Genomic DNA, 14,366 nt, shown 5'->3' with positions numbered 1-14,366 from the left:
TAGGTAACAACATCCATTTTATACACCGTGATAGAAATAGGTTGGATCACAAACCCATCAACTCTGTTTTACAGCTTGTAGGAGTTCAGCATGTGGACTTTACAAGCAGATCTTCAGTTATCCATGTGTGATGGTATAGACTCTTTATCACTTTCGAATGGACCCTTGGGATATGACCTGAAATGTTCAGAGTGTGGTATCCTTGTGCAGTGTCTCATTTGTTGGCTTTTCCCAGCCTTTGAGGAGTTATGAAAACATAAAGAGACCATGTACTAGTTGAACTACATACTGGGAGGCATCAGTTGTCAAAAATGTTATATATATTTATAATTCTATAGCTTTTAAAGTTTTATGTAAAATAAAATTTTATTTATATAAAATAAAACTTTAAAAGCTATAAAATTAGAAATACCATTTTTTATTTTACATTATGGTATATCCATTCAATGAAAGTTTTTATTGGCCCTAATTCTTATGAAGAACTTATAAAGGGAAAGGTAAGCAACTCAGGACCACTTTATCCAGTGAAAAAGCAGGATGTCAAATCCTGTAAATAATGTAATCATATTTTTATGTATATGTTTATATTTTTGCATACTTAGGAAAAAAGACAGGATATAAACACACCAGGTTATTGCCAGTAGGTACCTCTATATGGTAGGATTACAGTATCTTTATTTTCTTTTCCATATTTTCCTTTATCTCCTAACTTTCTATAATGAGCATGATTCATTTTTTTAGCCAGGAAAAGTTATTTAAAAATTATATGAAGAATATATTCCTATATAGGAAGCTTCACAAAGTTGCATATAAATGCAACTGTCTACATGTTTCCATCCACATTGCTTTACTTAGAGGAAATATTGCAAACCAAACCTGCATAGCCTGTGTTCAAAGTGCCTTGTACCACACACACAGTATCCATTTCACTAGGATTTGGCGGGGGGGTGGGGAGGTGGAAAGAGTAAAAGGAGAAAAAAAATGTTTTATATATTTAATACATGTATTTAAAATATGGTTCAATATGCTTTTTGAAAGAATTTTAAGAATTGTTTAAAAAAAAACTTTGTAACTTAAATGTACACTGGTTTGCTTGCCAAATTGCTTTTATTTAGTGTACTGTTATCTTTTATTTTTCTAGAATGTTAATAGGTTTACTTGGGAAGTGTCCCAGAAATTCTGATGAAAAAGTACAGCAAGATCAAAATCTTGGTAATTAGTAGCAAATATACACTGCTTTGAACTTATAAACTTTTATATCAAGCATATGAGGTCACACACACAAAATATATTTTAAATATCCAAATATTTTAATGTACATTCATGTATATATACATTAAACAATCATGTTTTTAACCAATAAAAACAAAATTTCTCATGACATTTAAAATTAAGCAATTTTGTGCTATATTTTATAGTAAGGGAAGACTGGTGACTCAGATCCTTTTGCTGATTTTACACTTAAAACTGCTGAATCAGAGCTTACACAAAAATTTATATATTTATAAACTTACACCACGTTTTTCTAAGATACACAAATGTTCTTTATATGGCTTCAGGGAGGTTCAGTTACATAAATACAGTGCAGTGGTAAATTGCTGACCCAAACAAACATATTTAAAACAAAAAATATTTCTGGTAGTTACTGTGAAATATATGAACATGCTGCATACCCAATAATATACTAGACTCCAAATTTTGGAAACCTTCCTATAATAAATACATAGAAATTACTGTTAAAAGAATATCATCTAGCCCTGTTATGGTGCTAATTATTTGCCAAGTAGTGTTCCAAGTGCTTTACATAGTGCTCTATAGAATTGACATCCCCATCATGCCCATTTCACAGAGAAGAAGCATCTTTTTTTTTTTTTTTTTAATTAACTTTTAATAAGAAAGTGAGGAAACCATCAGGGCCAGAAGCAGAAACATGCCTTGAAGCCATGGGCTGCCCTGAAGTTTGTGCTCATCCAGGAATGTTCTTTGGCCAACTCAAAGGCTTTGTGTAGTAGAGAGTTAAGACTAAGACCACTGCCTAAAGTAGTGCCTGAGACCTAAGCCTGAGACCTGGGACTTCCTGGGACTTCTAAAAGCTACAGCTGCATTGCAGTCAGATCCATCCATAGACCAAGGATCCCAGTGAGGAAGTGTGTTGTAAGGCTCCTGCAGTGAACTACTGGGGCAACAAGAATTTTAATAACATGAACGTACATGTTTAAAAAATTTTTTTTGACATTTATTTTTGAGAGACAGCATGAGCAAGGGGAGGGGCAGAGAAAGAGGGAGACAGAATTTGAAGCAGGCTCCAGGCTCTGAGCTGTCAACACAGAGCCCAATGTGGGGCTCGAACCCACAAACAGATCATGACCTGAGCCGAAGTCACACGCTTAACCGATTGAGCCACCTAAGCACCCCTTTTAAAAAAATTTTTTTACTGGGACGCCTGGGTGGCTTGGTTGGTTAAGCGTCTGACTTCAGCTCAAGTCATGATCTCATGGTCCGTGGGTTCGAGCCCGGTGTCGGGCTGTGTGCTGACAGCTCAGAGCCTGGAGCCTGTTTCAGATTCTGTGTCTCCCTCTCTCTCTGCCCCTCCCCTGTTCATGCTCTGTCTGTCTCAAAAATAAATAAACGTTAAAAAAAATTTTTTTTTAATTTTTTTACTAAAAATTTTTTTTCTTAACGGACTGCATGTTTAAAAACCAAATACTTTTGTTTCTCAAGATTGATGATAAGCTAGTAACCAGCATAAAATGCTTATTTATGTTACCATCTACCAGTGGGGCCAGAGTGATAACATGGACCATGTGAAACTGGGAGACAAACTTTCTAAAGAAGAAACATCATCTACTCCAAAGTTACCAGTTATTTTAAGAAGAGTGTTCCAGAAAATAATTAAAGATGTACAGTTACAGAAGGTACATTTACACATCATTCTGTGAACATTTTTTTTTCGTTTATTTTTTTTGAGTAGACTCCATGCCCAACATGGGGTTTGAACTCACAACCCTGAGATCAAGGGTTGCATGCTCTACCAACTGAGACATTCATGCACACCTAGTTTTAATTTAGAACAGAGTCCTTTTAAATTAATTTTGCTCATTTTCACTTCCAAGTTTTCTTGTACCCATATAAAAAGTGGAATGGCAGCTATTCATATATTAGCTCTATTAGCAGAAAATTTTGAAAACAGTTCCCAGATGCCAGTTTTATATCAGTATTATATAAATCTAAATGATTATATACTGTGATAAAAACAATGTTCATACTAAATTATAAAATCTATGGAGCACAGTGTACTTGGAACTTGGTTGTGATATATCAATTATATATATATATATCAATTATATATATATATCAATTATATATATATATATATATATTTGTGTCCAAGCTGTCAGTCAAAATAAATATTATAGTTGTTAAAATTTATTAAATTTTTAAAGCATTTTATTGTGATAAAATATACATAAAAACTTACCATCTTAACCATTTTTAAAATCTACAGTTCATAACATTAAGTATACTCATAGTGTTATGTAATCATCACCACTACCCATCTCCAGAATTTTGTCATCATCTCATACTGAAACTCTGTACCCATTAAATAACTCTCATTGCTCCCTGCCCATAGCCCCTGGTAATCACTGTTCTGCTTTCTGCCTCTGTAAATTTGTGGAGTCATACAATATTTATCATTTTATGTCTATCTGATTTCACTTAGCATAAAGTCCTCAAGGTTCATCCATGTTGTAGCATGTACCAGAATTTCATTCCTTTTTAAGGCTAAATTATATTCTATTGTATGTATATACGTTTTATTTATCCATTTATCCCTCAGTGGACATTTAGGTTATTTCTACTTTTGGGCTATTGTGAATAATGTTGCTGTCAACCTTGGTATACAAATATGTTTGATTCCTTGCTTTCAATTCTTTTGTGTATATATCCGGAAGTGGAACTGCTGGATAATAGGGGCATTCTGTGTTTAAGGAACTGCCATACTGTTTTCCACAGAAGCTGCACCATTTTACGTTCCCACCAGCAATGTACAAGGGTTCCAATTTCTCTATATCCTCACCAGCATTTGTTTCTAGTTTTTAAATTTTTTTAAATGTTTATTTATTTTTGAGAGAGAGACAGCGCGCGCAGGGGAGGAGCAGAGAGAGAGGGAGACACAGAATCTGAAGCAGACTCCAGGCTCTGAGCTGTCAGCACAGAGCCCCATGCAGGGCTCGAACTCACAAGCCATGGGATCATGACCTGAGCAGAAGTCAGCTGCTCAACCGAACCACCCAGGCACCCCTCTCGTTTTTTTTATAATAGCCATTCTTATGGGTATAAAGTGGTACCTCATTGTAGTTTTGACAAAATTTACCAATTTTTAAACATGTATACACATAATCACCAAAAGAAAAAATATCTATGAGCAGCTGATGTTAAATAATTAAAAAAAAAAAAAAAAGCATGGCAGCCTGGACTTTCAACAACAAAGTCCACTATTGAGCAGACATTAGAAACATTTGGAGTGTTAAAGAACAGCTTTGTAAATCAACCTGTGTTGTCCTGATTGTGGATATTTTTTTCTTTTTTTGTGAATGGGTCCTTACATGTTTTGATTTCTATTGTTTAAGTTGGAAATCTTCAGTGAGTTTATTTAATGGATGGTGTGCCAAAAAACTTTCATTTTGAACTTTTAGCAAATCATATGATTGAAAACAAACCTTACAAATAGGAAGACATTGAAATCTGGCTTTTAAATGAGAAGGAAACTAAACAGAATAAATAATTGAAAACTCAAATAGAATAAGATTTAATTTTGAAATTCTGTAACTTTGCTTTACAGTTTTTTAACTTATGATGAAGCTCCTATTTTTAATTAGGTAAATGTGAATTCTGCATTAGAATAGAAAAGAATGAAATGGAGGGGCACCTGGTTGGCTCTGTTGGTAGAGCATGCCACTCTTGATCTCAGGGTATGAGTTCAAGCTCCACATTGGGTGTAGAGCTAACTTTAAAAAAAATAATAATAATGAAATGGAAAAAAAAAAGAACAAAATGGCCTCTGATTATTTACCATAAAAATATGGTAAAACATTCAAAAGAATTTAAGTGGAGAATTTATTTGATGAGTTTTATCTTGTAAAAATTATGTGTTGAAGAAAGGTATTGAATGGAAGCAAAAGACAGTACATATTTGAAAATGTTAGGGCTGCAATATTTTTTGGTATCAAAAAAAAATGGACTTTAGGGGCGCCTGGGTGGCTCAGTCAGTTAAGCATCCAACTTTTGGCTCAAGTCATGATCTCACAGTTCATGAGTTCAAGCCCCTCATTGGGCTCTGTGCTCACAGCTCAGAGCCTGGAGCTTGTTTCGGATTCTGTGTCTCCCTCACTCTCTGTCTCCCTGCCCCTCCCTGTCTCTCTCTAAAAAATAAATAAACATTTTTTTAAAATGGCCTTTAAATACCCTCCATTTAACAATATTTTTCTGGAGTTTACCAGGTACTTCAGTACCTAAAGAGACAGTATATTCTCCATTTGAAATGTGGACTACAGAGAAAAATCAAATGAAGAGGTCTACAATTCCAAGTCAATTAACTATAAAATCCAACATTAGAGAAGGTTGCAGAGAATTTTATTTAAATGAAATTAAAAATAAATTAAAAATAAAACAATATTTAAAAAATCGTTTTCAGAAAAATGACTTGGCATCAGAGACAGACTCAGCTTAAAAATGGACTGAAGTATATACATATGTATAATTTAGAATTTTCAGAAAGGATTTTATTTTTAAAATATTTTTGGGGGGCATCTGGGTGGCTCAGTAGGTTGAACATCGGACTCTTGATTTCAGCTCAGGTCATGATCCCAGGCTCATGGGATCAGGCCCTACATTAGGCTTAGGCTCTGTGCTGAGCATGGAGCCTGCTTAAGATGATCTCTCTCTCTACCCCTCTCCCCTGCTCATGCTCTTTCTCTCCCTCTAAAAAAAAAGAAAAGGCTGCCTGGGTGGCTTAGTAAGTTAAGCATCTGACTTTGGTTTGCGTCATGATCTCACAGTTTGTGAGTTTGAGCCCCTCATCAGGCTCCCTACTGTCAGCACAGAGCCTGCTTCAGATCCTCTGTTCCCCGCCCCCCTCCCTTCCCCGCTTTCTCTCTCTCTCTGTCTCTCTCTCAAAATAAAATAAACTAAAAAAAAAAAGAATACACTAAAATAAAATAGTTTTTGAATAGAACAATTTTAGATGTCCCTTAACATTGAAACAATTGTCAGTCAATAAGTGTTTCAATAAATTATTTTATTTTTATGTATATTTAATTTTTATTAATAAACAATAATTTTCACATCTTTTTTCACTCTCAAATGTTGTTTGGACCATAAATTATATGGCCACCTTATTGATGATCTTCATTGATGGATGAAGCAAATAAAATAATAGTAAGAATAAAGAATAGTTGAATAATGCAAATAATAAAATTAATTTAATGAACAAATGTAAAACAATAGGTTAAAAATAAAAATCCTATCTTTCTCAAGAATACATGAAACATTAACCATATATTATCCTTAAAGTATAGCTCAATAAATTTAAAAATTCAAGTTTATACAAACCATGTTCTATAGGTATCACAATACAACTGTATTTAGGGTGCCTCGTGACTCTTGATTTCGGCTCAGGTTATGATCTCACAGTTTGTGTGATCAAGCCCTGTGTGGGGCTCCAGGCTGATAGCTCAAAACCTGCTTGGGATTCTTCCTCTTTCTCTCCTCTCTGCTGTTTCCCTCCCCCTCCCTCCCCACGTGCACCCAGGCTCACAAAAAAAACCCCCACAATGTAACTATATTAGAAATCAATACCAAAATCAAACCAAACCCTCTGTAGACATTTTTTTTTTAATTTTTTGAATGTTTATTTTTGAGAGAGAGAGACACAGAACATGAGCGGGGGAGGGGCAGAGAGAGACGGAGGCACAGAATCCAAGGCAGGCTCCAGGCTCTGAGCTGTTAGCACAGAGCCTGACATGAGGCTCAAACTCATGAACTATGAGATCATGACCTGAGCCACAGATACTTAATCGACTGAGCCACCCAGGCACCCTTGTAGACATTTTTTTTTAAGTAGTCTCCAAGCCCAGCATGAAGCCCAACATGGGGCCTTAGCTCACAACGCTGAGATCAAGTCCTGAGCTGAGATCAAGAGTCAGACCCTTAACCTACTGAGCCACCCAGGCACCCCTAGTCATTTTTAATTAAAAGAAAAAACAACACTAAAACTTAATGGGACAAAGAAAATGTGATAGATGTGAAGAATTAGAATTGAATAGTGACAATACCTTGTGGAATTCTTAAAAAAATGGTATTTTAATGTAAATTTATACCCCTAAACTCTCATATTAGAAAAGAAAAAAAAGGGCTAGAAATTAATAGACTAAGTGTTCAACGTTAAGTTAAGAAAGCAACAAACTAAACCCATATGAAAAACAATGAAAGGAGGTAAGTAAGGAGTGGCAATTGATTAAATATCAGACAGAGATACAATAGAGCAACTCCATAGGCTAAATTTGCTAATAAAGTAGACAAACCTGTGGCAAAGCTGTTGAAGGAAAAAGAAGGTACAAATATTAGAAATAAAAAAGGGACAACTACAAAGATAGCAGAGATTAAAAACACTCTGAACTTTATGCTAATAAATTTGAAAATTTAGAGAAAAGAATGTTTTATTTAAATAACTTTAAATAACTTTTAAAAGTCTTTAAAAATAGAATATATAGCCTTAAAACTCTTTTTTAAAGGAAGTGATTTTTTTAGGTTTATTTTTATAGAGAGAGAGAGCGCGCATGAGCGCAAGTGCATGGGGGAGGGGAAGGAGAAAGGGAGAGAGAATTCCAAACAGGCCCTGTGCTGTCAGCGAGGAGCACACGCAGGGCTCAATCCTAGGAACCATGAGACCATGAATGACCGAGCCAAAACCAAGAGTCTGACGCTCAACCAATGGGCCACCCATGTGCCCCTAGACTTATAACCATTTATTTATTTATTTATTAACATTTATTTGTTTCTGAGAGAGAGGCAGAGCATGAGCAGGGGAGGGACAGAGAGAGAGGGAAACACAGAATCCGAAGCAGGCTCCACTCTCTGAGCTGTCAGCAGAGAGCCTGACTGGAGGCTCTAACCCACAAACTGTAGGATCATGAACTGAGCCAAAGTTGGACACTTAACTGACTGAGCCACCCAGGCGCCCCTATAACCATTTAAAATTGAATCAGTAGTTGAAGATCAGCAGTTCCTTCCCACAAAGAAAACACCCAGATGAAAAAGGTTTAGTAAGAATTTGAATTCTACCATTTTTTTAAACCAAATTTTTAAGGAAGTAAAGACACTTGCAATCTTTTTTTTTTTAAGTTTATTTATTTTGAGAGAGAGTGAATGAGTGGGAGAGGAGCAGAGAGAGAGGGAGAGAAAGAGATAATCTCAAGCAGGTTCTGTACTATCAGTTCAAGAGCCTGATGCAGGGCTTGAACTCATCAACTGTGAGAACATGACCTGAGCCAGTCAAATGTCAGCCACTCAACTAACTGAGCCATCCAGGAGCACCAATACTTCCAATCTTATACAAACTTTCTGAGAAGAGAAAATGAGGCTAATTTTACCTTGTTTTACTTCAATCAGAGTAGGATAATATAAGAATGGAAAATTATAGGTTGGACTCTCCCATAAATAAATGAAAAATTCCTAAGTTGTATATTGGCAAACAGAATCAAACAATATGTAAAATATTTAATTTACCACAGTAAAGTAGGGTTTATCCCAGAAATGCAAATTTTATTTTACAGTAAAAATTAAAGTAATTCACCATATTAATACATTCAAGGAAGAAAAAAATGCGTAGTTATTTCAAAGAAGCAGAAAAAACATATGATAAAATTTAGCATCTGTTTATACTTAAAACAATTTTAAGCAATCTAGGAATTAAAGACAATTTCCTCAATCTGATAAAAACTGTCTGCCAAAAACCTTCAACATTTATTATATTTAATGGAAAAATACTATAACTCTTCCTTTGAAAAAAGGAATATGATGAGGGTGCCCACTATTACTGCTAGTTTTTGACATTATACCAGAGTTCTAGCCAGTGCAAAACCACAACAAAACAAATAAAGGTATAAGATTTAGAAAAGAAGAACTAAAACTCTTTCATTTATTATATATGCCATGACTGTCTATGTAGAAAAACAAAACTAATCTAAAGACAAATTCTTGGGGCACCTGGGTGGCTCATTCGGTTAAGCATCTGACTTCGACTCAGGTCATGATCTCACGTCTGTGAGTTCGAGCCCCACATTGGGCTTTGTGCTGACAGCTCAGAGCCTGGAGCCTGTTTCAGATTCTGTGTGTCTCTCTCTCTCTCTAACCCTCCCCTGTTCATGCTGTCTCTCTCTGTCTCAAAAATAAAAAAAAATAAACGTTAAAAAAAAATAAATTGGGTTATTTCTCTAAAAAAAAAAAAAAAAGACAAATTCTTAATAAGTTGCTGGATGTGATATCAATATTCAATTTAGTTTGAGTTGCTACAAGCCCTTAATTATGAACAGGAAAACTGATTTTAAAATCATTTATAGGGGTGCCTCAGTGGCTCAGTTGGTAAAGCCTACAACTCGGCTCAGGTCACGTGATCTCACGGTTTGTGGGTTGGAGCTCTGCATCCAGCTCTGTGTTGACAGCTCAGAGCCTGAAGCCTGCTTCAGATTCTGTGTCTCCCTCTCTCTCTGCCCCTCCCCCGCTCACACTTGGTCTCTCTCTCTCTCAAAAATAAATATTAAAATGTTTTTTAAAACATTTATAAGAGCAATAAAACGTATAAGGGACCCAGGAATAAATCCAACATGTTAAACCTTTACAAGAAAATTATACAGTGAAACCTAGGTTTGCTAGCATAATTTGTTCTGGAAACATGCTTGTAATCCAAAGCACTTGAATATTAAAGCAAATTTCAAGAACCATTGGCTCAGTTGTGTTCATGTGGCGACACGTACTACTTGTATTGCAAGACATCACTGGTTTATCAAGTTGAAATTTATCAGAAACATTTGCTCGTCCTGCAAAACACTCACAGAAAAGTTACTCCCAATCCAAGGTTTTACTGTATATCTTTATTAAAGAATTTTTTTAAAGATTTGATAAATCCAGAGATAATATATTCATGGAGAAGAATTCTCATTATTCTAAAAATGTTAGCTGTTTCCAAAGTGGTCTACAGATTCCTAACAGAATCCTTACCAAGTTTTTCATGGAACTTGAAATGCTCATTCTAAAATTTATGTAGAGGAGCAAAAGCTAAGACATTCGTAAAAAACAAGAGTCAAGAAGTGGCTCCTTCTATGAGAAATCAAAATGCAGAATTAGGTCATAGCAATTAAAAGATGGTGTGAAACTGGAAGGGCATATATAGAGAGAGGAATGTAATAGAATGGAAAGCTCAGAAACAGACAAACATATATAGACACTTGACATACGCTACAGATAACTGGAGAAAGAATAGAGTAAATAAGTGGTCCTGGGATATCTAATTATCCACAGGAAAAGAGAAATACAGTAGTGCAATATTTGTAAGCCACTGTTTTTCAAATCACAATATCATCAGATTGTGTGGTATGACCTCAGGCAAAGACATTCCTATCAGGAGTGACATTCCAAGGGTTTGGAGATTAAGAAGCTAAGGGCAAAGGCCAGACCTCTTTTGTGGGAAGATCACATTCTTTAGTACACAACTACAAATTCATAGGGAAAAATCTCATAAATGGTGAATAAATATATGAAAAAATTTTCCAACTTCACTAATAAATTAAATCCACAATAATATACCATTTTATACTCAGGAATTTGGCAAAAATAAAAAGTATGACAATACCAAGTGTTGAGGATATGGGTACACTGATAAAACATAAACTGGAAAAACAATTTGTGGAGCAATTTGGCAATACCTAGGAAAATGGAAAACATGTATAGCTCTAGAACCAGTCTTCTATAAGACAGATAAAATGCACAAATATATCCACAACAACATTGCTTGGCATAGTTATAAATTGGTAACATCCTAAATGTCTATTACCAGGATGATGAATTAATTGTGGCATAATGTTTTAAGAAATATATATTAAGGATACTTACATATGTCTTACAGTCTTAAAAAAAATGCAAGGCGGGGCGCCTGGGTGGCGCAGTCGGTTAAGCGTCCGACTTCAGCCAGGTCACGATCTCGCGGTCCGTGAGTTCGAGCCCCGCGTCAGGCTCTGGGCTGATGGCTCGGAGCCTGGAGCCTGTTTCCGATTCTGTGTCTCCCTCTCTCTCTCTGCCCCTCCCCCGTTCATGCTCTGTCTCTCTCTGTCCCAAAAATAAATTAAAAACGTTGAAAAAAAAATTAAAAAAAAAAAAAATGCAAGGCAATCATAAATAGTAAATTAAGGAGAATAAATATCTTTGGGGAGATAAAGGTGGAAGTGATTATTAGAGTGGCACAGAAAGGGGGTTTGGCTGAGTTAGCAAAATTTTATTTTTTAAAAAAACTATATTAATTTTTTGTAAAGATTTTATTTGTAAGTCATCTCTACACCTAACATGGGACTCAATTTACAACCCCGAGGTCAAGAGTTCCATGTTCCTTGGGACACCTGGGTGGCTATGTCAGTTAAGCATCCAAGTTCAACTCAGGTCATGATCTTGTGGTTCGGTTTGTGAGTCCGAACCGCATTGGGCTCTGTGCTGACAGCTTAGAGCCTGGAGCCCGCTTCGGATTCTGTGTCTGCTTCTCTCTCTGCCCCTCCCCTGCTCATCCTCTATCTCCCAAAAATAAAAATTTAAAAAAAAAGGAGGCGCCTGGGTGGCTCAGTCAGTTGAGTGTCCGACTTCAGCTCAGGTCATGATCTCCTCATTCGGGAGTTCAAGCCCCGCGTCAGGCTCTGTGCTGACAGCTCAGAGCCTGGAGCCTGCTTCAGAGTCTGTCTCCTCTCTCTCTGTCCCTCCCCCACTCATGCTCTGTCTCTCTCTCAAAAATAAACATTAAAAATTAAAAAAAAAAAAGAGTTGCATGTTCCACCAACTGAGCTAGTAGCCAGGTGCCCTCAAAATTTCTTTTTTTTTTTAATTTTTTTTTAAACGTTTATTTATTTTTCAGACAGAGAGAGACACAGCATGAACGGGGGAGGGGCAGAGAGGGAAACACAGAATTGGAAGCAGGCTCCAGGCTCTGAGCCATCAGCCCAGAGCCCGACGCGGGGCTCGAACCCGCGGACCGCGAGATCGTGACCTGAGCCGAAGTCGGACGCTTAACCGACTGAGCCACCCAGGCGCCCCAAAATTTCATTTCTTAGGTGATATAGTGGGTACATGGGTATCTGTTGTGTCATTCTTTATACCTTTTGTATTCTTAAATGGTGTATAGTACTTTGAAAAGTGAATATATATGTGTCTGTGTTTACACACACACACACACACACACACACACACACACACACACACAATGTATTTAGCCTATTTTGTAGATGTATTAATTGGGTTGGCCTTACATTATTCCCTGATAATTGCCTTTATAGCCTAAATGTTGAAAGAGAGGGCAATCGACAGTTTTACATTTATGCAAAGAAAGAAAAGCATTGTCTACATCTTTAAAACATGTAGGTTTACTAAGTTGTACATTCAGTTCCTGCCTAGAATAGCAACACAGGGGTGTCTTTCTTGTTTGGGATCTGTGCTGCAGTACTCTCTTACAGGTGATGCGGTCTGATCATCAGGGAAAAGATGTTTTCCAGGGCCTATCATATGTTAGGTATTGTGGAAGATTTAAAGGAAAGAAACAGCAGAATCTTTGCCTTTAATATTCAGAATATATTTAGGGAGGGCAGGAAGAACATCAGGGCAAGTAACAAAATAGGGTAGTAAATGATAAGCAGGCCTCTGCAGGGTGCAGAAAACCTCACAGTGATTTGAAGGTCTTGGAGGGGAAGGCAGGAGACTGGAGTGCTGGGAGGTTTGCACATGAATTTTTAAAAGCAGCTCACAAGGACCACAAGTGTAATTAGCCTTATTCATCATGATGAGGTATTTGATCAAAGCTCTTATGGAAGTAAAACTTGTTTCTAGAAAATTATTTTTAATATCACGCCAATCTTCTTACAATGCCATTTTTAAAAATAGGTAAGCACTCAGAATACTTTTAAGGTTTCTTTAGAAATCATTCCAGCTCTGTTATTTAACTTTACTCTGAGAGCAGCCTGTAATCACTGACATTTCCAGACTTTGACTCCTAAGGACTTAAAATGCCATATATGAATGTACTTACTAACTTGATGTAAATAAATAGCCTCATAATTCCAAGCAACATGCATACATGTCTCATAAGCAGTTCATCATTTCTTCTGCTTAAACCCATACTTTCCTCTCCCTTTTTGTAGACTGAAAGCTCAGATTTTGAGATTTTGTTGCTCATGTCTATATAGGCAAGTATGAGGCCCTCCTGTGAATTAATACTGTGTGCCACACAAGGGGAAAACAAAGCAAAAGAAAATGCTTTCAAAAATGTATTGAAGGGGCACCTAGCTGGTTCAGTTGGTAGAGCATATGACTCTTGATCTCAGGATCGTAAGTTTAAGTGGCACACTGGATATAGAGATAACTTAAAAATAAAAGTTTTTAATTTTTTTTTTTAACGTTTATTTATTTTTGAGACAGAGAGAGACAGAGCATGAACGGGGGAGGGGCAGAGAGAGAGGGAGACACAGAATCGGAAACAGGCTCCAGGCTCTGAGCCATCAGCCCACAGCCTGACGCGGGGCTCGAACTCACGGACCGCGAGATCGTGACCTGAGCCGAAGTCGGACGCTTAACCGACTGAGCCACCCAGGCGCCCCAAAAAATAAAAGTTTTTAAATAAATAAATAATAAATAATGTACTGGAGACATTTTTCCAAAGATGACAAACAGATAGACAATGGGTACATGAAGAGATGATCAAATAACTAATCATCAGGGAAATGCAAATCAAAACCACAATGAGGTATCACCTCACACCTGTCAGAATGGCTAAAATCAAAAAGACAATGAATAACAAGTGTTGACAAGGATGTGGAGAAAAGGGAACTCTGGTGTACTGTTGGTGGGAATGTAAATTGGTGCAGCCACTATGGAAAACAATATGGAGGTTCTTCAAAATACTGTAAGTAGAGCTACCAAAAGATCCACCAATTGCACTTCTGAATATTTATCCAAAAAAAAAAGTGAAAACAGTAACTCAAAAAAGATATCTGCACCTTCATGCTCACTGAAGCATTATTTATAATAGTCAAGACATGGGAGCAGTCTAAGTGTCCATC

At 36.5% G+C, this 14,366-nt stretch overlaps 1 protein-coding gene across 5 annotated transcripts in view; it reads left to right on the top strand.

The window, feature by feature from the left end:
- The window catches only part of PRXL2C (peroxiredoxin like 2C), a 35,967-nt gene that overhangs the window by 9,464 nt on the left and 12,137 nt on the right, over window positions 1-14,366 (top strand). For 2 of the 5 annotated variants that reach the window (XM_060609863.3, XM_060609857.3), the window contains one exon: window positions 4-1,390. The exons of 1 other annotated variant lie outside the window; for it this stretch is intronic. In XM_060609863.3, coding sequence (XP_060465846.1) covers window positions 4-131 — 128 coding nt within the window. In that variant the 3' untranslated portion in view covers window positions 132-1,390. Of the gene's footprint in view, window positions 1-3; window positions 1,391-2,777; window positions 2,916-14,366 lie in introns of those variants that run through there. 2 more of the 5 variants (XR_009603089.3, XM_060609858.3) reach the window with 2 other exon arrangements.

Source organism: Panthera onca, chromosome D4 (genome assembly GCF_046562875.1).
Source record: "Panthera onca isolate mPanOnc1 chromosome D4, mPanOnc1 haplotype 2, whole genome shotgun sequence".
NCBI classification, from domain to species: domain Eukaryota; kingdom Metazoa; phylum Chordata; class Mammalia; order Carnivora; family Felidae; genus Panthera; species Panthera onca.
Note: the sequence above shows the minus strand (reverse complement) of the source record. Positions and strands in the feature narration are given on the sequence as shown.